The 25,038-nt window shown below is 41.6% G+C and overlaps 1 protein-coding gene and 1 non-coding gene across 3 annotated transcripts in view; both read right to left on the bottom strand.

Moving 5' to 3' along the window:
• The window catches only part of APLP2 (amyloid beta precursor like protein 2), a 70,846-nt gene extending 57,216 nt beyond the window's left edge, over window positions 1-13,630 (bottom strand). For both annotated transcript variants that reach the window (XM_065881497.1, XM_065881496.1), the window contains exon 1: window positions 13,445-13,630. In XM_065881497.1, the coding sequence (XP_065737569.1) occupies window positions 13,445-13,549 (105 nt within the window). In that variant the 5' untranslated portion in view covers window positions 13,550-13,630. The remainder of the gene's footprint in view (window positions 1-13,444) is intronic.
• LOC136127704 (U6 spliceosomal RNA) lies at window positions 2,234-2,340 on the bottom strand. The gene has a single exon (XR_010656159.1). It is a non-coding gene; the product is annotated as a U6 spliceosomal RNA (small nuclear RNA).
• Window positions 13,631-25,038: the final 11,408 nt, after the last annotated feature.

Here is a 25,038-nt window from a genome sequence, read left to right on the forward strand (position 1 = left end):
TCAACTTCCAATCCTCTCAATCCGTGAAATGAGAGATCCTGGATCTCTAGTTCATCAAACTCCAGGTAGAAGCAAATCAAACATTCTCTGGAGCATAACATTAGCCTAGGCCTTAAATTAATCTATAAGCATTTGTGTAAATAAAACGTATGGCTCACAATCAAAAATAACTTGACAAACAAGGAAACAAAATAACATGAATAAATAACCAGCAGAAACAGACAACAAGAAAAGATCCACAGGGACCCCAAACACAGGAATTACCAGACAGAGACTCCAAGTATACTTTTCATGTTCAAATACACAAAAGACAAAAATTGAGAATTTCATCTCTGATCTAGGAACAATTAAAAAAAACTATTTTAAATTATAAAACTGAAAACCACAACAACTAAAATTAAGAACTCAATGGATGGGACTTCATGGTAGACTAGATATAGCTGGAGAAATCATTAGTAAGCCAAAAGATGGGTCAAAAGAAAAGCTATCAAATGAGGCATGGAAAAACACACAGGACAGAGTAACAGTGTCTACGATGTTTGTTTTTGGAGTCCTAGAGAAAAGAGAAATAGGCAGAAGCAATATTTAAATACGTAGATAATGGCTGATAATTGTCTAAAACTGATGAAAGACATCAAACCACAGATTCAAGGAGCTCTACAAGCCGAAGACAGTCAGCCTTCCATATCCTCAGATTGTGTATCCATGGATTGAAACTACTCAAGGGGAAAAAAATTCAGAAAATTCATAATAGCAAAACTCGAATTTGCCACGGGCCAACTATTTACATAGCATTTACATTATATTTACAACTATTTACATAGCATTTACATTATATTTATAACTATTTACATAGCATTTACATTGCATTAGGTATTTTAAGTAATCTAGAGATGACTGCAAGTATACAGGAGGATATTGGACAGTTACATGCAAATACTAGAACCATTTCACGTAACAGACTTGAGCATCACAGATTTTGGTATTGGGGGTAGGGGTGCCCTGGAACCAATCCCCCAAGGATGGCAAGGGACTATACATATTTAAAAAATCCAAACCTAGGTACATAGTAAAATTGCTGAAAATCAGATTCAAAGAGAAAATCTAAGTAGTCAGAGATAAGGGACACATTATCTTCAAAGGAACAACACTCTGACAGTTAATTCCAATAAGCTATTGATAATACTGAACACCAAGATATTGACCAGGAATAGAATTAAGAATAAGATCTTTAAAATGATGAAAGAAATTCTATTCTCGATGAACCTATCTTGAAGAAAGACACTAAAACAGGTATTTAGTGAAAGAATATATGTCACCAGCCAACCTTAAGAAAATTCTAAAGTGTGTTTTGGAAGACAAAAAATTATCCCAAAACGAAGGTCAGAGATACAAAAGGCAGGAAGAATAACAAAGAGAATATGTAAATCTAAATCAGAGGCTTTCAAACTCACTGCATCTTTGAATCACCGGAGGAGTTTTGTTTTGTTTTTTTACATCTTTATTGGAGTATAATTGCTTTACAATGGTGTGTTAGTTTCTGCTTTATAACAAAGTGAATCAGTTATACATATACATATGTTCCCATATCTCCTCCCTCTTGCGTCTCCCTCCCTCCCACCCTCCCTATCCCACCCATCCAGGTAGTCACAAAGCACTGAGCTGATCTCCCTGTGCTATGCGGCTGCTTCCCACTAGCTAGCTATTTTACACTTGGTAGTGTATATATGTCCATGCCACTCTCTCACTTTGTCACATATCCTCCCCATATCCCCCTCCCCATATCCTCAAGTCCATTCTCTAGTAGGTCTGTGTCTTTATTCCCGTCTTACCCCTAGGTTCTTCATGACATTTTTTTTTCTTATATTCCATATATATGTGTTAGCATACAGTATTTGTCTTTCTCCTGACTTACTTCACTCTGTATGACAGACTTTAGGTCCATCCACCTCACTACAAATAACTCAATTTCGTTTCTTTTTATGGCTGAGTAATATTCCATTGTATATATGTGCCACATCTTCTCTATCCATTCATCTGATGATGGACACTTAGGTTGTTTCCATCTCCTGGCTATTGTAAATAGAGCTGCAATGAACATTTTGGTACATGACTCTTTTTGAATTATGGTTTTCTCAGGGTATATGACCAGCAGTGGGATTGCTGGGTCATACTGTAGTTCTATTTTTAGTTTTTTAAGAAACCTCCATACTATTCTTCATAGTGGCTGTACAAAAATATGGAACGCTTCACGAATTTGCGTGTCATCCTTGCGCAGGGGTCATGCTAATCTTCTCTGTATCGTTCCAATTTTAGTATATGTGCTGCCGAAGCGAGCACCGGAGGAGTTTTTAAGAAACACTAATGCTTGACACCCTCCCTCAAGAGACCCTGATGAAATCTGTCTGAATTGGAGTGCAGACAATCTGTGTTCTGTAAATGTTCCCCCAGATGATACCAGTGTGCCTCCAAAGTTCATAATCACTGATCTAAATTCATTTGACTGTATAAAACATGGCTTGTATGAGGTCTTCTGGGGTTTGAATGAAATTAACATACATGACAACAATGGCAAAAATGTTGAGAGAGGTTAAATAGAGTTAAAGTGTTCTAATAACCTTCTACTGAGCAGGATGAGGGCAAAAATACCAATTAATGTAAGACACTGATTAAGTGAAAGATATTGAAATGTCTAAAGTAACCACTAAAGGGAAAACAAAAGATTATACAAATATGTTCCAAAGTAATAGGAGAGAGAAGTAAAATAATAACCACCTCCAAAGGAGTTAAATAAGGGAATAAACATAGCAACCTAAATGTCCATTGATAAGTGAATGAATAAAAATAATATGGTGTACACACACACACACACACACACAAATATTATTTAGCTATGAAAAAGGATATCCTACCATTTGCAACAACAACATAACCCCCTTGAGGGGATTATGCTAAGTGAAATAAGTCAGACGGAGCAAGATAAATACTGTATAATCTCACTTATATGTGGACTCTAAAAACACTGAACTTGTAGATATAGAGAAAAGATCACTCATTGTCAGAGGTGGGAAGTGGGGGTTGAGGAGTGGAGGGCGGGCAAAATATGTGAAGATGGTCAAAAGGTACAAACTTCTAGTTATAATATAAATAAGTCCCGGGGATGTAATGTACAGCATGGTGACTATAATTAATAACACTGTATTGTATATTTTAAAGTTGCTAAGAGAGTTAATCTTAAAAGTTCTCGGGCTTCCCTGGTGGCGCAGTGGTTGAGTCTACCTGCCGATGCAGGGGATGCGGCTTTGTGCCCCGGTCCGGGAAGATCCCACATGCTGTGGAGCGGCTGGGCCCGTGAGCCATGGCCACTGAGCCTGCGCATCCAGAGCCTGTGCTCCACAACGGGAGAGGCCACACAGTGAGAGGCCCGCGTACCGCAAAAAAAAAAAAAAAAGTTCTCATCACACACACATGAAAATATGTAACTATCTGTGGTGATGGATGTTAACTAGTCTTACTGTGGTGATCATTTCACAACACATACAAATATCAAATCATTATGTTGTGCACCTGAAACTAATATAATGTTGTGTGTCAATTACACTTCAATTTGAAAAAAAAGAAACATAAGAACCAGCAGAGCAAACAAAAAACACTAAATAAGAAGGTAGATGAAAACCCAAATACTTTAGCAATCATATTAAATGTAAATGGACTAAATATTCCAGTAAAAGACAAACACTGTCTCCTAAGTAAACAAAAGAAAAATCAACCATAAACACATCTAAAACACAAAGATGGAAATAGTAGACAAAGTACTGATAAAGGCAAAAACCTTACTGGAGATAACGAGGGAAACTATAACTGTGAGAAGTCCAATTCTTGAGAAATAGATAGCAATTTTAAATCTGTATGCACCTAATGACAGCCTCAAAATAAGCAAAGCAAAACTTGTCAGAATAACAAGGAGAAAAACAACTTTCCCAAAATCACAGTGGGAGATTTGTGTGTGTGTGTGTGTGTGTGTGTGTGTGTGTGTGAGACAGTGGGAGATTTTTAACATACCTTTCTCAATAAAAGAAGAAAAGAAGATTTAAAAAATCATAAGAATAAAGATCTGAACAACATGAAAACAGCATGATCAGAATACATATAAAACACTGGAAGTAACAACTACAGAATAAACATTTTCTCTATGCACACAACAAAAATTCTATCATAAACTAGGTCATAAAGCAAGTCTCAATAAATTTCAAAAACCTGAAATCATACAGACTAATTCTCTGACCACAATGCAGTTAACTTAGAAATAAAGAGCAAAAAGACAACCAGATAATCTCCACATCTTTGGAAATTAAGAAGTGTACTTCTAAATTACCTGGGTAAAAAAATTAAATCACAACAGAAAAATCTATTTTTTTACTTGAATTATAATGCAAATATTATATATCAAAACTTGCATGTCGTTTAATGGTACAAATTTGTAAACAGCAGATAAACTCTGGAGATCTAACATTCAGCACAGTGATTACAGTCAACATACTGTTTTATAAACTTCAAAGTTGCTAAAAGACTAGATCTTAATAGCTCTCACCACCAAAAAGAAATTATAATTATGTTTGATAGAGGTATTAGCAGCAATGGTACAATGGTAAACATACTGCAATATAAAAATGTATCAAATCAGAACACTGTACACCATAAACTTACACAATGTTATGTTCAATTATATCTCGTTTTTTTAAAATAAAAGAAATAAAACTGTCACAATTCACAGAATATACTCAGAAATTTTCAAAATTACAGATAAATTATTAGAATTAGTACACAAGCTTAGCAAGACTGAATACATGATCAATTTGAAAATATCAACTTCATTTCAACAACCACAACAAAATGACAACTTTAAGATGCCACTTACAATAGCATTTAAAAACATCAAATATCTATATAGATAAATCTAACATAAGATGTACAAGATCTCTATGAAAAAAGCTATAAACACTGAGAGCAATTAGAGAGGACCTAAATAAAGGTATATGCCATGTTTCTGGGTTGGAAGACTCAGTATTGGAAAAATGTCTATTTTTCCCAATTCAACTACAGACTCAATGCAATCGAATCTAAATTCCAACAAGCGTTTTTGGCTAAATGTGGCAAATGTAAATGGAAAGAAAAGGGTTAAAGAATAGTCAAGACATTACTGAAGACAACCAAGGCAGAAGGGCTTGCTCTAGTAGTTATAAAACCTTGTTATAGGGACTTCCCTGATGGCACAGTGGTTAAGAATCTGCCTGCCAATTCCAGGACACGGGTTCAAGCCCTGGTCCGGGAAGATCCCACATGCCACGGAGCAACTAACCCCGTGCGCCACAACTACTGAGCCTGCACTCTAGAGCCTGAGAGCCACAACTACTGAGCCCGTGTGCCATAACTATTGAAGCCCGCACTCCTAGAGCCTGTGCTCCACGACAAGAGAAGCCACCGCAATGAGAAGCCTGCGCACCGCAACAAAGAGTAGCCCCCGCTCGCCACAACTAGAGAAAGCCCGCACACAACAACGAAGACCCAACGCAGCCAAAAAACGTAAATAAATAAATAAATAAAATTATTTAAAAAACAAAAAAACCTTATTATAAAGTACAGTCATTAAGAGTGGACTTGGTACAGGGATAGAGAAGAGATCAATGGATTAGGAGAGCCCAGAAACACACTCACCCATACAGAGATATTAATTAACAATAAAGGTGGCATGGGAGAACAGAAGGGAAAGGAGACCTTTACAGTAAATGGCGCAAGTTGGATAGCCATACGCAAAAAAAAAATAATAAAAAGACCAATACTTCATATCTACACAACAATCAGTTCCAGGTAAACTGTAGCTCCAAATGAGACAGGCAAAACAAAAGACCCCTGGTAGGCAACAGGAGAATAACTATGTCCTCAGGGTGAATTAGACATTAAACTTAAGAACTTCCTCTAAAGACATCATTAAGAATAGCGTAAAAAGGCAAGCAGCAGAGAGGACAGTATTATCTCAAAAGCCTCAAACCAGAAACATTCCAAATGTCCATCAACAGTAGAACAAATTGTGGTTTCTTCATACATTGGAATACTATACAGCTGTGAAAACAAGCGAACCACAGCTATGCTCATCAATCCGAATGACCCTCAAAAACATGTTCAGTGAAAGAAGCCAGATAATATATACTGAAAGATTCCATTTCTATAGAGCGAGAAAACAGGAAAAACTAAACTACAGTGTTTAGGGATGAACGCTTGGGTGGTAAAACTATAAAAAAGAAAAGCAAGACATAATCACCATAGAAGTCGGGATAATAGTTGGGGGAGAGGGAGGGGGATGGGGAAGTGGGGGACGGGAATGTTCTATTTCTTGACCTTGGCAGTGGTCACACGAGTATGTTTTACGAAAATACACTGAGCTATAACTTTTTTTCCTTTGTGTATTTAAATTTTTAAAAGCTCAAAAAATTCCAGGCTTGAGATGTGGGTGGAGAGGGCTGCAATGTTGCCTTGAGTGCTTGGCACCTTCATGAGCACAGGGCTACCCTTACTTTCAGTTCAAATATCTTAGCATTGTTACCTTCTAAAATCACCCTAATATGCTCGAACAACTAGCACTCTGCACTGATAAATATTTATTACAACTCTAAGAGCCTGGGTAAATTTCTTTGGAATCCAGAGAGATGAAAGGGGTCTCTCTCAACACGAAAACACAAGTGGGAATGCTGAATTCCCAACTCAAGGTAAGAGTTATTTCTGGAAAGGAAGGTTAATGGGATGGGGGAAAGTTCAAAGGAGACCTAACAATGTTTTATTTCTCTACTGATGATGTTTTAGTTCTTTAAAAAAAAAAAAAACAACCAGGCTAAAGCAAATACAGAAAGTGCTAAAATTTAACAAAACTGGGTGGTGGATATGAGTATCTTTTATATATTTACTATACTATGTTGGTCATATTCATAATTAAAGGGTCCTAATACTCTTCACACTCTTACTGGCTCATTTCTCCAGGTAAAAATTCTGCTTCAGCCTAGGTAAGCCATCTATTTAGCCTTCCAGTGCCAATATATAAAAATCTGACAATGCTTACATTCTTCACCAACACTAAATCCCATGTTTTCTTCTTCTCTAGGCTAATTACCTCCCTTACAAGTTTTCACATACTTCTCCATTCCTGCCTTTCTGTTCTGGATGGCAATATCCCTCAAAAGGACGTGCCGAGATCCTGATAAATCACCTGAGAGGTTCCTGTGAGGTCTCAACTTCACCGGCAAACCTTTAACTCACAGATCATTTAGGTAAGAATAAATTCATTCTTTTTCTTTCCAGCCAGCTTAGCTATATAACCTCCCAAACAGATAATGACCTGGTAGCAGACATTGGGTTGCTATCTACCCAACATCCACAGCCCACTTTTCCAACAGAACCCAGTATGCAGTCTAAGCCTATCACAGCACCACCATCCCCTCCCCACCCATGACTGGTGTGGCTGGAAGCACCTGATATAATTATGTACAGTAAGACTTGAGGGGTCTTGTGCTGATGTGCTCTGAGAAAGCCCCACAATCCCCTGGACGTTATCAAATCAAAGCACGTGCTCTGAAACTGCAACAGCCATTCTGCAGCCACAGGAGGCGTGAGGCTGAGGAAGGCAGAGTAGAAAGGTTGTGCTGAGCTGTTCAATTAACCCACACCACAGGTGCCCCACTCCAAATGCTGATTGACTTTTTTCTGGACCACAATCTTATTCCAGTCATACTGGTTACTGTGTCAGCCTCTGCCTAATAGTTTGTCTACCAACTAGGCCAGTGATCATAAATCTGGTGCCAGTAACCTTTTCTCTTCCAAATAATCCCATACACTGATTTTGGTAAGATTCCCCACAAGTGGTCACCGTTTCTTTCCTTAAAATTTGTTATCAGAATACAAAGATAGGGACTTCCCTCGGGGCGCAGTGGTTAAGAATCCGCCTACCAATGCAGGGGACACGGATTCCAGCCCTGGTGCGGGAAGATCCCACATGCCGCGGAGCAACTAAGCCCCGTGCGCCACAACTTTTGAGCCTGCGCTCTAGAGCCCGCGAGCCACAACTACTGGGCCCACGTGCCGCAACTACTGAAGCCCGCGCGCCTGGAGCCCGTGCTCCGCAACAAGAGAAGCCACCGCAATAAGATGCCCGCGCAACTTAAAGAAGAGTAGCCCCCGCTCGCCACAACTAGAGGAAGCCCGCGCGCAGCAACAAAGACCCAACGCAGCCAAAAAAAAAGAGAGAGAACTTGCATGTTATATTAAAAAGCATTAGACGTTTTTTAAAACCTATGGAAAATGTAAAAAGGCAAAGTCCCCTGTAATTACATCCTTCAAAGATAACCACTGTTAGCAGTTTGGCATATATTGATTCATGATAATATTACAACATCTATGAAATTAGTTTCTTTTAAAGAAAATATTCACATCAGGTTTTTTGATAGTGGAGAAAACAGGTAGACCGGAGTAAAAAGAAATCTGCAACCAAAACACCCTGACATAGAAGAAAACGCGCACGACACTCAGAATACGACAGACCAATTTTCACCCTGGCCCTGCTGCACTGCATTGAACCCTCCGCCTCACCCGACTCCCATTTTAGGTATGGATACGAATACCTACTTCACCAGACTTTTGGGGGCTTACATAAGATAATGTCCCCAAATGAGTTCTGTTGGCTTTTTGTTTACTGGAGTTTGTTTTTCTCTACCTGCACATAAAAATCCCCTGGGGAGCCTGTGACAATGAGAATCCCAGATATCCTCAATGAGAATCTCTGGGGATAGGGCCTGGAAATCACATCACGCAAGCGCACTGCAGCGGAAAATGCCCTACGCACAGTTGCTTTTATTACTGCACTGTTTAGCATCTAACACAGAACCTGGTAGCAGTGTTCAACAAACACGAGTGGGATGAATAACAAATGAAAAGTTGTATTTTAAAAATAGATTACAGTTATGTTTCAAAAAGTTTCATTGAAAAAAGCCTTTTGATGCTTATGTAAGAAAATTTCTCTCAGCAAATAAAGGAGTTATTAGTTGTACTTGATACAAAGGACTGGAACTTGTTTCTATTTGAATGCGCCTACATGGTTCACTTTCCATCCTAGGACATAAATCAAGGTACACTATACGAAATTTAATTAAGAGTCAAGGTAATCTAGTTTATCTCACTAAAAAAACAACTCATGAAAATCGGATTATAGGCGATTTTGAATTCTCAAATGGCCTCCCTCCACAGACTTTACAGTTACTGTACAAAAATGTATCCCTACTTTTTCATCACACAGAAAACTATTTTCTTTCAGTAGTTCATTTTAGAACAATTCAAAATACTAATTGTTAGGTACCAGCTTCAATATGCAATTTATGTGTCACTTTGATAAAATGTATGTACCTGAGAGCTCTAGGAGGATACACACCACACCAAAACGTTTACAGTGAAGATTTCCCTGGACAACACAATCTCAGATTATTTTTCATTTCTTATTGTTCAAATGCATTTAAAATTTTTACAATGAATATGCACTCCCTATATAATTTTTCTTATTTAAAAAAAAAGTGCAAAAGCCCAAGAATTCAGTAGGAGAAATATAATTAAGGAATCCTGAAAGGTTTTTAAGTTTTGATTTTCCAGAGTTGAAACAATATCAGATAAGTTAAAAATATGATTTTTATATTTGGAAAAAAATTAACCCTTCACATATTATTGCCAAGAATTCTAAAGCTCTTTAACAAACAAACAAACAAAAACATGCTTTCAAATGCCATGAAGGACATTATTGGTTCAACTGGCAAAATGGAATACAGACAGCAGACTTGATCAAAGTATTGTATCAAAGTTAAATTTCTTTAAGCTGGTAACTGTACTAAGCTTATGTAGGACAACTTCCTTGGTTCTTAGGCAATACTCACTGAAGTTTTCAGGGGTAGAGGGACATGATATACGCAACCTGCTCTCAAAACGGTTCAGCAAAAAATACGTAATAACAAAATGAATGAAAAAGCAAATGCTGAATAGGAGAAATGTTAAACTGATGAATCTGGGTAAAGGGTATAAGAGCTGTTCGTACAATTTTTATAATTTTTTGTAAGCTTGAAGTTATTTCTAAATAAAAATTCTAATTGAAAAATAGTAACAGAAAAATATTCAAAATTGTTCTTAAGATCATACTGGACCAACTTTAAGCAAGATTTTATTGTGGGGAAAAAATAGCAACGTATTTAAAAATTGTGCTCATAAAAACACTCACGCAGCACCAACCTTAAGCAAGAAATTAAATTAGTATTGTCCAGTAGATATGAGTTACATATGTTGTATTTTCTAGAAGACACATTAAAATTAGAAGAAACAGGTGAAACTAATTTTAATATATTTTACTTAGCCAATGTGTAAAATATTATCATTTCAATACGATCAATATGAAAATTATAAATGAGTTATTTTACGAGTTTTTTCATACTAAGTCTTCAAAATTTGGTGTGCATTTTACACCTACAGTACACCTCAATTCAGATGCTAAATTTTCACAAGAAATACTGGATCTGCACTTAGATTTCATAAAATGTATCAAATAGTTCAAAAAGCAGACTCATACCAAGTTGTTTCAAACACAGATAAATGTTTTCCAGTCACCGAATAGAGTATTTGTTCTTAAATATAAATTAGCTAAAATTAAATACAATGGAAAGTTCATTCCTCAATCACAATAGCCACACTGCAAGTGGCTACACTGTGGGACAGCCCAGCTTTAAAGGATGAAACAAAAGCCCGCGAGAGGAGGGCTTGATTTGCCAAAACTCAGCTCATCACATTTATCAAACGATTTTCACATGGTTATGAGGTTAACAGGCTGATGTTCCTATCAGAGGCATTGGTATCTGTCCAGGTCATAATGTGACATCCCCTCCACCACCAATCAGAAATATCAGCACAAAGCTTCTTGATCTTCTGCCTCAGACGTCATACGTTGAGTTTCCTGAAAATTGACTATCAAAGGGCCCATTTTAAAATGTGGTGGAATGAACTGGCTCTCAGAAGCCTCAATGTCCACTGTACAGAGTGCAGAATTTCAGCACAAATACCATCTGAGAATCCCACATGGGAGCAGGCCCACGACTGAACTTGTCTCAGATTTAATAGAGGAAGTGACCCTGAGTACAGAGACTTTTTTTCTTTTAAACAGGTGTAAGAGATTAATTCAGTCAACACCAAGCAACACTCAAGACCGGCCAATCAATAATTCTGTGCCAAGCAATTTGATCGGGGATTTGGCTAGAATCCTTTTGGCTCATCTCAATAAGGACCATCCCAAAGCGAATCCTGATTTAGGCCATTCTCATCTACATCAAGGCTTGGCAGTCCTTTGCCTGAAAGCAAATAAACTAAATCAAATTATATACATATGAAGGAAATGCTGCCTCTTGCACAAAAGGAAAAACCATTTGAAAGGTAATTTAGCAAGTATGGGCAAAAACACAGTTCCAAAGAAGAGAAGTTTCATAACACAGCATTCAAAAACCATTTTAGGGAAATGTCTAATGCCTACTTTCTGTCTAGCCAGACTTTCCGATTGAACAATGATGTGGGTAAGAACCAAATTTAATCCACAACAGCTAATTCTGATATTGTTCATTTCTCTTTCTCTGCAGGCATCAAGTATTAATATTCCATTTAAACCTGAAAGGAAGATGTACTTTAAAATTGATGGACCCTTTTTTGTGAATTCACTAGTGCCTGAAGTTACTCATACCTCTGGGAAGTGAGGTAAAAGTGTGAACAATGGTTTCTGACATCCTGACCTAAGAGTTAAATGCTACGTTCCATACAAAATCTTCTTCCTTCCCCTCCCATCCCAATGATCTAGCTTGCTTCCCTGCGACACCATATTGGGGACCACAGATATAAATCCAACTAACCACTGTGTGGCAACGAAAATAATCCTAATCTAAAAGCATGCGTATATAAACATTAACTATTTCTACTTAAAACTTCTCCCCCCCCGGCCCCCCAAGAATCAAAGCTTTAAGCAGGATGAATACAAACAATTTAAGCCGTTCCATCGGAGGTTTGTTCTTGATTAGATTTATTCTAATCGTGGAAATATTTACACGTCCTGCAGAAGAACACGTTCTAACTGTGGGGTTTTATTAGAAACTTCTCAGTCAATGCCTAGGTAATCAAATCCAGTCTCACTTCTCTCTGAAATTAGCCAACCACGCAGAAATCCATTGTAATTTTTAAAATAGCGAAGAGGGGAAATAAACTACACACCCCAAACATTCCAGTCCGACAGTTCAAGCACTATTTCGAGAAGGCAAGTAAAATTAAAGTCCCACGTCTCCCTCAGGAACAGAAAGGTTTCTGGGAAGCGGCCACGTCCAGGCCACCCTGCAGGACCCACGGACCTCAGCAACCCCGCCTGTCCCCGCGGCCCGACCCCAGCGAACCACCCAGGAGCCCAGGCGCTGGAACATCCTCCTGGCACAGAGATGGCACGGGGTTATCAGGTGCAGAAAAACTACTTACACCAAAAAAGTACGATTAGACAAGAGTTTTTACAACGTATTCACGGGTACCGCGTCCCTGCTCGCTGAAACCCACCACAAAAGGGAGCAACACCAGCAGCAGAGGGGGGTTTCCCCTTGTTTATTGGACTCAGGCAAACGGCTATATTTAACAATTCCTCCCGAAGGCCCGATGCCAGCGCGCAGGATCTGGAGCGGGAGGCACACAGGCAGGAGAGGGCACACCCGCTGCGGGGTGCGGAGCTTCTCCGGTGCAGCCCAAGAGGCGCTCGCCCCGCACCGCGGCACTCCCCCGGCGCCGAGCCGGGACGCCCGCATCCCCGCGGCTCGGCCCACCTCGCCAACAAAGGCCGCATCCGCCGCTCCCCGGTGGGAAGCTCCGGCCCCCCGCGGGGAGCGCGCTGCCCGCCCCAGACCGGGGCCAGGGTCTGCACAGCCGCCCCCGGAGCGAGCCCAGCCGCACCGGGTCTCGGGCTGCGGGCCGCCCCGGGGCGCACGGCAGAGGCTCGCGTGGTCCCGGGGGAGGGCGGGGTGGGCGTCTGGGCGGCGCGGGGTCCCCAGAGAATGTGGCGCCGCCGCGGGCGGGATGGGGGCTGGGGCGGCCGAGGCTGCCCGCCGCCCCCCGCAACCCCGATGCCTTTCATTTGGCCTCTGCGGCGTCGGAGACAGCCCGACCTCCAGCGTTAAGCGCTGCGCCAAGCAGGGGCGGGCGGGGGAGGCGCGCCAGACCCGCTGCAGCGCCGGACCACCCCCACCGCCCCCACGCGACGCGCTCCCCGCCCGGCCCGAACCCCACGGCCCGCCCGCCAGCAGGCCGCGCTCCCTCGCGGGCGCAGGAAAAAGGGCTCGGGCGCTCGCCCGGTGCCCACCTCAATGTAGCCGGCCAGAGCCGCGGCGGGCGCCGTGAGCCCGAGCAGCAGCAGGACCAGGAGTTTGCCCGTGGCCGCGGCGGCCGCGGTCCCGGTGGCCGCCATCCCTCGCCGGGTCGCTCTAGCGCTCGGCGATCAAGCTCCACACTCGAACTCGGGAGCTCTCCCCACCGCGACCCAGAAGCATCTGAAGCCAGTTCGCCGCCGCCCCGGGGGATTTACACCGACCGGAACTGACTTCACAAAACCACGCCCTCCATATCCAGCGCCCAATGCTGGCCCGCAGAACCGCCGCAAGACACCGCCCCTTGTTCAGCCCAGATCCAACCAGGGGACGGAAGGGCCCGCACCTCCCGCCGCCGCAGCCGTGCTCCCCCGCCAGGCCCCTCCCCCAGCCGCTGACGCCCCGCCCCCGCCGGGACCCCGAGGCCCAGAGACGCGGGGGTGTGCGCGGGGGTGTGCGCAGGGTGGGTGGGGGCCCGCAGCTCGGCCCGGGCGGGGGCGCGCTTCGGCCTCTGGAACCGTGCACGGTTGTCTGTCCGCAATGCGACCGTCTCTTCGCCTGCAGCGGTCTGATACGGACACGCCCCACTTCCCGCCCCTGCGGGGTATTTTCCAGATTCCTCTGGGTACCGCCCTCTTTGGGGTTCTGAAAATGATTTTATTAAAAACAGGATAAAAAAAAAAAACAGGATGAATTGTTCCGAGTCCAGGCAGGTTTGCAGAAGGCCCTCCCCCCGGGCAGAGGAAGGGCTGCCATGAGGCAGCTTTCCTCTGCTTCGACCCCGCGCAGGGCGCGCCCCTTCCCAGCGCGCTGCCAGCCCGGAGCCGGCTTCGCCCTTTCCTCGCCGCTCCGCCCGGCCGTGTTTCCACGCTTTTGACCTCTGTTTCTTAGGCCTCATCCGTCCTGTTCCTTACCAGTGGCCACTAGAGCCCGGGATAGCTTCCTCCCACTGGAGACCAGTAGTGCAAGGAAAACGTTGACTTCAAAGCCCAGGTCCCCTTCCTCGTGTATTTTAGGAAAAGATCATTTTTCTTTTTTTCTCCAGTTTAAGATCACTAGCAAGAGACCCGCTTCTCTCTGCCTTCTTGCTCTGCTGCGTTTCCACTTTCAGTCGGGAAACATTCTGCTGCCCGGGTTCACAGCTGGCACGGCCTCGCCGCGGCTGGGGCGCCTCCGGCTTTGTTTCCTTTCAATAGCCTTGAGATTTATGGACCACCCTCTCCATAGTCCTTGCTAGTTTCCAGATGAATAAAGAGCAGGGTCTCTACCCCAGGAAACAGACAGTAAAAAGGGAGACACAGCGTCCACGGAGTTCACACAGAGTGCGGCAACGAGGAGAACGCTGGATTTTCCAGCCCCACTGCGTGACGTGCCCATTCCTGTGGTTGAACACGCTCTACCCCATTCCCCAGAGGCAGCCCACACCTTTCCACTGCAGAGCTCTCCCCATGCCTGCTCTGTCCTCGCTCCAATATTTACCTGCTGAAAACCTTTTCATCTTCCTCTGCTCGCTTGGAGGTAAAATCATCTGCTTCTGAATACCCGGAGCGCTATTCCCCACTCTGGCACTTGCTGCCCTAGTTATTTCCAAAGTTCTCCTGCCACTGACAAGGCATGGGTATGTAATACTGCAGGGCCCCTCACCCCGGACACCCCAACACATGTTTGTGCAGCGTCACTGAAACCAATTCTGCTGGGTTCTGGTCCTAGTTCAGCGGTTGCTGTGGACTGAAGTGTATCCTCTCCAACATTCACATCTGTTGAAGCCCTGCCCCCCAATATGATGGTATTTGGAGATGGGGCCTTTGGGAGGTAATTAGGATTAGATGAGGTCATGAGGGTGGGGGCCCTCAAGAGGGGATTAGTGCCCTTATAAGAAGAGACCAGGGAGCTTGTTTCCACCATCCACCCACCCCCATCCACATGAGGACGCAGAGAGAAGGCCAGGAAGAGAGCCCTCATCATTGGGAAACGAAGCTGGCCAGCACCGTGCTCCTGGACTTCTCAGCCTCCAGAATTGTCAGAAAGAAAGTCCTGTCGTTTAAACCACCCAGTCTGTGGTATTTCGTCATGGCAGCTGGAGCTGACTGGCGTAGCTGTATAACTATGGGCAAGCCCTTCATCATGTGGACTATCTTTCCTCCCCTGACAAATGTAAATATTAAAAACCTGTCTTACTTTACCAATTTGTGTGATTCAATGAAAAATGAATGTACAATAGAGAAAAGCATGAAGTGCAATTTTCTGTGAAAATATGCACGAAACAGTACCAAGTGACTGTGAAAGTCCTAATTCTGTTGTGGAGCCTTGGATGTGTCCTACAGACCCTCTGGGACCTGTTTCCTTGCCCACAAAATCAGGGACTCAACTCAGGGACGTCTAAATTTCTATGAATCTAAATGCTAAGAGAAAAGCAAGTGAAATTCCCTAGGTTCAGAGCAGTGCCCCAGTATTCATGCTTTTGGGACTGTGTATGAAAGGCTGAACTCTGATATCACGGAATAGGGCAAGGAAATGTAGAAAAATGACCTGGGGGTTTTCTATCTAAAATTATTTATGTCCTGGGGACTTCCCTGGTGGCTCAGTGGTTAAGACTCCACGCTTTCAATGCAGGGAGCATGGGTTTGATCCTGGTCAGGAAACTAAGATCCCACATGAAATAAATAATTAAATTAAATTAAATTAAAACCTTAATATGTTTTAATTAATTAATTAAAATAGGTCCTGAAAGACGTTTATTTGCATTTTCAGGTCACTGAAGGATCATTAATAAAAGTTTGTTGCCCTATTCATCAATGTTCTTGACTTTAAAATGTTACTTTCTTTTTATTAAGTGACACTCACAGGAGCATACTTAGTCTTGCAGTTCTCGGACAATGATTTTTCATCCTAAACATGTTCACGTCAGTGACCAAATCATCTGAAGAGTACTATGTTTTCACTTCATTACGCTTTGTTCACAAAAGGAAAAGGCCTAAAATAACCTCCTGTTTCTCCTCTCTTCTTAAGAATCAGACTTTCTCGTAAAAGAGTTATCTTTCACGTACACTTAAGATGTGTGCATTTCATTGTTGGGGAAAAAAAGTAGTTTATGTCCCTAAATGTATCCTTATATGAGCAGCACCCACTCATCCATTTGACACTTATTCAGGTGAGTTAAATCCAGGTACAGCAGCTGCTCCCAAATCAGGATGCTTTTCAAAATCAACTAAGAAGTTTTATGAAAAGGCAAATTCCTAAGCTCCTACCTTGGAAATTTTGAATCACTAAGACTAAGGTGACATAAGGAATTCAATATACATTTTTTTTAAAGCTGTCCAGGGAATTCTAATCCACTAATACTTCTGAGAGCTTGATTCTTGAATCAAAATTTTTTAAATTGGAGTAGCTTTTAAAGTTACCAGTGTTTCCAGACATAGACAACAGACTTATGGTTGCCAAGGGGGAGGGAGGGTGGGGGAAGGATGGATTAAGAATTTGGGATTAGCAGATGCAAACTATTATATGTAGAATGGATAAACAACAAGGTCCTACTGTACAGCACAGGGAACTATATTCAGTAGCCTATGACAAACCATAAAAAAGAATGTATACATATGTATAACTGAATCACTTTGCTGTACAGCAGAAACTAACACAACATTGTAAATCAACTATACGTCAATTAAAAAATAAAAAAATTACCAGTGTTTTAGTTTTCTAAATAAAACATTGATACAACTCTGTGTTGTCACCACTGTTTCATTAAAAAAAGAACATTTAACAGCAACAAAAAGTAAGAATGGTCATCATTTTACAATTTAAAAGACAGATACAATGTAAATTTTTGACAACTCACTACATTGCCTTTTTCTCATCACAAGTCAGAATGGTGAATACTTTATAATGGAATGGTCCTGTTCTAATGCAGGTGTTGGAACAATGTAGTATGGGACATGAGTATGAACTGGTTATAAGCTTGGCCTTGGCTTATAACTGGTAGCCTTTAAATATACCATACCCAGAATGTATCCTCTCACCGCCAAACCCACCACATCATCCATGACTGACTCAGCACTTAAGACTTGGTTCCAGTACCACCTGCTTATGGAAGTTTTCTGCTCTCCCTCTTCTCCAAGGCTGAGCTGATACACCTCCTTTCTGTTCCCCCAGAACATTCTGTACATACCTCTGACACACTGTTTGTAAACTAAACATTAGTGATTTATTTTCTTTCTTTTTTTTGGCGGTACGCGGGCCTCTCACTGTTGTGGCCTCTCCCGTTGTGCGGAGCACAGGCTCCGGACGCACAGGCTCAGCGGCCATGGCTCACGGGCCCAGCCGCTCCGCGGGACGTGGACCGGGGGCATGAACCCGTGTCCCCTGCATCGGCAGGTGGACTCTCAACCGCTGCGCCGCCAGGGAAGCCCAGTGATTTATTTTCTTTATTGTCTCCTTAATTACATCATGAGTCCCTTGAGGGGAGGAGTCGTGTTTGGTTCACTTCTGTACCTTTACAGAGTGGTTGCACTTAACAGACATTCAAAAAAATATTTACTGAAGGAACACATAACTAAATGAGCTTTACACTCTGGCAGAGAGGGTAAAACTTGTGCATGCATAAGTATACTACTAAGTGGAAAGTCATAAATGGCCCAAGAGAGCTATCTGTGCTTTTTCAGGAATAAATTGGGGGAAGAAGTTGGTTACATCTGGCTGAGGACAGCAGGCAAGGATCATAGAAGAGATTATATCTGAGAGTTCCTGTGAATATACAAAGGATGTCCAGGAGAGGACAAAAAGCATGGAAGGAGCAATGCAAGCAAAGGCATGGCGTTGGAAAAACACAAGGCATGTAAGAGAACATGTATTTCATTTTTTGGAGGACAGGGTTTGTAATAAATAGCAAAGGTAAGATGGTTGGTCAGTTTACCTAAAAGATACTGGGGAGCCATAGAAATCTTTGGAAAAAAGATATAATTAGAGTTGGCTTTAGGCAAATTGAGTGTGACAGCCATACGAGGTATGAACCAGAGTCTAGAGGCAAGGAGGCCAAGTAGGAGCCTATTGTGATATGAGGGGAAGAGTGATTGTGGGCAGAATGAAGAGAGATGCAGTGGGACTGGAAAGGAGGAGGAATAAAAGGAACTTCATGTGTCCAAACACGGTGCCTGGGAGAATAGGGTAAGGACAATGCCACTGGCAGAAATAGGGAAAAGATAATGGGGACAGGGGAGTGGAGTTGATGAAATGCCAACAACATCTCCAGCATGAGATACACAGTCATTACTTGGGAAAGAGCTCAGAGAGAGTTTGGAACTAGAATTAGAATTCAGGAATTTACCTACCCCAAAGTGGTTAAAACCATAAGACAGCCAATGGGGACAGCAACAAGAGAGGTAGAAAGAAACCCAGAATGATATATTATTTTTCTGTTTAACCTATGTTTATCATCACAGCATAGAGTCAAAAGCTAGAAAAGACCAAGTAGGATGAAGACTAAGAAAGCATCACTGAACTTGGAGATCATAGAACCTGGTCACTGGTCATTTCTTTGTAAGTTGTAAAGCTACATGTAGGAAGTAAAGGTTTTAGTGGCTGGTGAGGCAGAGCTAACAAGCACAGTCATATCCTCCAAGATGTTTCCTGCTGAAAGAGCGAGCTAGTGGAGCAGCTCTTGTGGGGTACGGGTAGAGAGTTTTGTTGTTGTTTTTATTGCTGTTTGCCATTGGTAAGAAGCCACTGTGTGGGGGAAGAGGAGTTAGTTGCCTGGTGGTCTAGTAGTTAAGATTCCGCACTTTCACTGCCGTGGTCCGGGTTCAATCCCTGGATGGGGAACTGGGATCTCACAAGCCAGGCAGTGCAGTCAAAATAAAAAACAAACAAACAAAAAAACCCAAGAACCCACTGGGGAAGGGGAGAAGTTGACAGTGCAAAAGAGACCATTCAGATCTGTAAGATGAGTATCATCCTTATTTTGCAGATGAGGAAACCAAGGCTCAGAGAGGTGAAATAACTTGCCCACAACCAAAACCAGTAACCAGCAGAGAAGGAAATTGAATCTTGGTTTGTGTGACTCAGAAACTTAAGGTCATCTGCTCACATCATGCTAACCAACTCCCTAGCAGGTATCAGAAAACATTCGTCTCATAAGTCCCTCCATGGATACATGGAAAATGTATCAATGGCTGGCCATTCTTTCTGCTTGTATTTTAAGGTAGCTTTGTGATCTTCTCTAAAATCACACTTCTATTCATAAACAGAGAAGCCACTCTACAGAATGTAACTCAAGAGGAACTAGAAAGTTCCCTAGCTGTCTCCTATTTCTCTCCTGCTTAGAAGGCTTCCATGTTCCCTCTGCCACTGATGTTGAACAGGTGGCATCACTTCTCAGAGGGACGCTCTATAAGAAGCAGAACAGGTTTAACCTTGAGTGAGTTTCACCTTCACCACATGAGTAGGTAATTAAGATTTAAATATTTTAACTTATAAAGACTTTCTTATACCTCCTACTGGTCTAAATTAAAACAGCATCTGGTTTTCAAACAAGTCAAATAGACAAAAATATCAAGTACTTAAACTCAGTACAGGGCACCCAAATTCGATAATGCCAGAGCAGGGTCTAGACATAAGAAAGAATCTGGCACTGGAGTCTTCATGTAAATATCTTTTGTTTTCAAAGATAATATTGGTGTAACTGATTACAATCTGGGTATGTAGGTGTGGCTGAAATACAATGCTTGAAAAATAACTTTAAACACACTACACATATGCTACGCTTTGTTTTGCTGGTCAACTGGTTGACAGGCTTGAAGCAAACAAGTTCTGTAAGGTCTAAAACTTATACAGTCTTGGGTGTCCTCGTTAAGACGAACGTTAAGATTTTCAGAGTACCTGCAGAGGCCTCAGGGGAGCCCAGGGCAAAGGAGTGGTCACAGAGCTTAATTAACTCTGCAGAAAAGCTACCTCTGGCTGCAAATCACTTTTGGAGGAGTTGTTATTGCATGTGGCCCTGCCTATTTACCTTCCTTTATTTCTTGTCGTCTGTGAGTCTTCATTTGAAAGGAGCCATCCCATTCCTTGTATTTGGGCTGTTCTGCCCCTATGCTATGGCTAATTTCTCAGCTGCCCATAACGTTGCCACATTTTTTACTGTTCTTGTTTGGTGCTTCTTTGAATGATTTCCTCTGCCTTCAGTGTGGAAAATATAAAATGATGATAAAAACCTCAGCGCTGGAAACTGCTTGCACTAAAAGTTCTTACTGTTGGTGATTTCTACATGGTACTTGCTTTTCAGACAAGCTGATGTGAAATTACTCAGCTGGAGAAGCCCCGAATCGGAGTTTGAACATATTTGGGGCATTTTTCTACCCTGTACAGAAGTCCTTTCATAATGGCTATAACAGAAGGATGGAGAAACTCATAGTTCTATGATTAGAAATTTTGTCTTGTGGATGGACCTGAGACTTTCATACAGAGTAAGTCAGAAAGAGAAAAACAAATATATAATATCGCTTACATGCGGAATCTAGAAAAATGGTACAGATGAACTTACTTGCAAAGCAGAAATAGAGACACATGTAGAGAACAAACGTGTGGATACCAAGGGGGGAAGGGAGGGTGGGATAAACTGGTAGATTGGGATTGACATATATACACCACTATGTATAAAATAGATAACTAATGAGAACCTTCTGTATAGCACAGGGAACTCTACTCAGTGCTCTGTGATGACCTAAATGGGAAGGAAATCAAAAAAAGAGGGGATATATGTATACGTATAGCTGATTCACTGCCGTACGGCAGAAACTAACACAACACTGTAAAGCAAACTATACTCCAATAAAAATTAATTTTAAAAAAAAGGAGGGCTTCCCTGGTGGCGCAGTGGTTGAGAGTCCGCCTGCCGATGCAGGGGACATGGGTTCGTGTCCCGGTCCAGGAAGATAACACATGCCACGGAGCAGCTGGGCCCGTGAGCCATGGCCGCTGAGCCTGCGCGTCCAGAGCCTGTGCTCCACAACGGGAGAGGCCGCAACAGTGAGAGGCCCATATACCGCAAAAAAAAAAAAAAAAAGGAGAAGAAAAAGAAATTTTGTCTTTATTCGGCTAATCTTCATCATGTATGTGAAGATGGCTCTCATCTCCCATCTGCCCCCCACTCCAAAGTCTTTTCTTTAATGTAAACAGACTCATTTCTGTAACCATTTTACATGCAACATTGTTACCAGAACTTCTTACCTTCTTTATACCTCTCTATAAATTCCAATTTACTAATCAGCCTCTAAAAATGTAGACTCCAAAACTGAGCACCATATTTCACATCCTATAGAGAGCATAATGTTGTTTTTCTGGACAACTTGCATTTCATTAATACACCCTAACATTTCCTGATGAGATATCAATACCAAAGGCACATAAACATTCATTTGGTGGATATTTTTTCAGCACCTACAGCATACCATGTGTCAATCAATACTCTACTTGAGATATAAGGTGAAACAAGATAGGCTTCTTGTTCTCAAGTTGCTTAATAAATAAAGGCTGTCTGTTCAATGTCAAAGAGTGTGATGATAACGGGAAAACTTCCCAAAGAAGATGCTTTAACTGAGTTTGAAAAGATAGGAGTCATCTCGACAAAGAAGGCAGCTATGGCTAGCCAAGGCATTGGTCTGGGTGTGGACAGGGAAGCATAAAGAGGCATGACCCCACAGGGGAGCAACAAGAGAAGAGGGATCACAAGAGATAAGGGTACTCACTAAAGATTTTGAACTCTCTCTTTACAGATCTGGGGAACCACTAACTGATGGTGAGATTTGCATTTTAGGAAGATCACTTTGTCAGATTCATCACATCAGGAGACTACTGAAATCATCCAGCGAAGACACAATGAGAGCCCGAACTAGGGCAGAAGAAGTAGAAATACAGAGGAGAGGGACGCAGGGATCAGAAAGTGCCCCACTCAATGACTTGTGGGATACAGAAGAAATGCACACTGGGGAAAAGGGCCTAATAGCAGATAGCAAGTGGTTAAAGCAGGGACTTTAGACAGATGAATTTCAGGGTTCGAATCCCTGCTCTACAATTCCTGGTTGTGTGACCTTAAATTATTTAATTCCATCAGAGCTCGGAATTCTCTTTGCAAAATAGGATACTATCGCCTTTTTAGCAGGGATCCGACAAAGACTAAATGGAATAATGGATAAAGTACTTACCTGTTTAGCTCAATGCACAGCACGTGATAAGTTCTTGATACAAGACAGCAGGTAACTGTGGCTGGCTGTTTATGGTGGTGGTGATCACGCTACTGCCATTCAGCAGGATAGAGAATTCAGGGGGAGGAGCAAGTTTAGGGGAAGAGCTAATGATATTACAAGAGCAGCTCATACTTGTACAGTGCTTTCAATTTTCAAATGTCTCTTGTATCCATTATCTCATTTCATGTTCAAAAGAACCCTGCAAGTCTCACTTTCATTTCTAGGACAATTTATTTCTAGGACTCCATCCTAGGAAAATAATCCAAAATGAGAATAAATGACGGAAAAATGCTTATGAGATATGGTCAATTTTTTAAAGAAGAGAATGCAAAGTTGTATATGTAGAATAATTTCAATTACATGTTTAAAATAGACTGGGAGGAAATGAACCAAAATATTACTTTTTTCTAGAGAGTGGGATTATAAATGATTTTTAAATTCTTCTTAATATATTTCTGTGTTTTTCAAATGTTCTATAATGGATAGGTATTACTTTTACAATGGAGGGAGGGATGATGCCCTTTTCTTTTGTTTTCCATTGTCTTATTAACAATGTTTTGTTAAGTAGATAGGTTAGTCATTATTATTTTCTTTGTTTTATAATACTAAGACTTCTGTCAATAATAATAACTATAACTAACACTTACATAGCACTTACTACATGCCAGGCATTGTTCCAAGCATCTTAATAAATATTAAGTCTAGGCATGAGTTTAGAATTTATTAGAATTATCCCATTTTTACGTTTTTGGCTGTAAATAATAGAAATGTCTACTTAATACAGCTTAAACAAAAATAGTATTTATTGGCTTATGTAACTGGAAAAATCTAGAGGTGAAAACATAGAGATGGGGCATGGTTCCAATCAGGACTGCAGCTCATGTCTCTGTGATTCTCCCGGTCCTCCTAGTCTGTCAGCTTCATCCACAGGCTAACGGTGAGGCGTCTGTGATAGTTTTTGATCCTGTCCTACATTTGCTCAGGAAATTGTCCAGGAGAAAAGACAGCTTCTGCCTCAGGCTTCCAAACGAGAGTCCTGAGATTCTCTGGTTGGACAACTTAGGTCACATACCCACTCCTGACTCAATAACTGGGGGGTGGGGTGGGAAGAGGGGCAAAAATAAAATGTGCTGAGTGTCTTAAGTCAACCAGGATGGCCAAGGAATTGGAAGTGGGGGTGAATGAAAATCCAATAGGAAGGGAAAATAGGGGAGAGGATACTGAGTAGGAAATAGACAATATCGATTACTTTATTTCTCAACATTCAGTTTAGGTTGGATCTTACTGCCAAGTTAGCTACAAATTTCATCTTTCCTCCTTCCCAGCTGTCCTTCCTGGGATCCTTATTTTGGTTCTCTATTTGTTATTCTGTGCGCCATTGAATAGATGTTGATAAAGTAGTCTATGAAACCTCTCGGCTTTAAATCACCTGAAAACCCTCTGAATTGAAGGTAAGATGTAGAACAAGCTATATGCCATGTTTTTTTCTTTGTCTTATATTGACAACATTTGCTTGTTGTTTCAATTAAGAAATGTCAGAGAGTGAGCCCAGTCAGCTTCTTCGGCGGAGCCTCACAGGGTAAGAGGGGCTTGGTGGAACCACAAGGTCTATTTCTGGTTTTATGTTTGTTGTTGTTTTGTTCTGTTTTTTATATAAAAGCTTTGAGTTGTAGTTCACATACCATTCAATGTGCCCATTTAAAGTGTACAATTCAATAGTTTTTAGGAAATTCACAGAATTGTGCACTTATCACCATAATCAATTTTAGAGCATTTTCATTATACCCAGAAGGATGACTGTACCTATTAGTAGTCACTCCCTGTTTCCTGCCCGCCCTTCCTCCTCCTAGCCTTAGGCAACCATTGGTTTACTTTCTGTATCTATAGATTTGCCTTTTCTAGACACTTCATGTAATCATAAAATATGTGTTCTTTTACAAATATCATGTGATATCACTTATATATGCAATCTAAAATATGACACAAATGAACATATCTATGAAACAGAAACAGACTCACAGACATAGAGATCAGACTTGTGGTTGCCAAGCGGGAGGGGGGAGGGGAGGGATGGACTGGGAGTTTGGGATTAGCAGATGCAAACTATTATTTATAGGATGGATAAACAACAAGGCCCTACCGTATAGCACAGGGAACTATATTCAATATCCTGTGATAAACTATAATGGAAAAGAATATGGAAAAGAATGTGTGTGTGTGTGTGTGTGTATATATATATATATATATATATCTGAATCACTTTGCTGTACAGCAGAAATTAACACAACATTGTAAATCAACTATATTTCAATAAAATTTTTAAAAATAGAATAAAATATGTGGTCTTTTGTGAC

The sequence above is a fragment of the Phocoena phocoena genome, chromosome 8, assembly GCF_963924675.1.
Source record: "Phocoena phocoena chromosome 8, mPhoPho1.1, whole genome shotgun sequence".
NCBI lineage: Eukaryota > Metazoa > Chordata > Mammalia > Artiodactyla > Phocoenidae > Phocoena > Phocoena phocoena.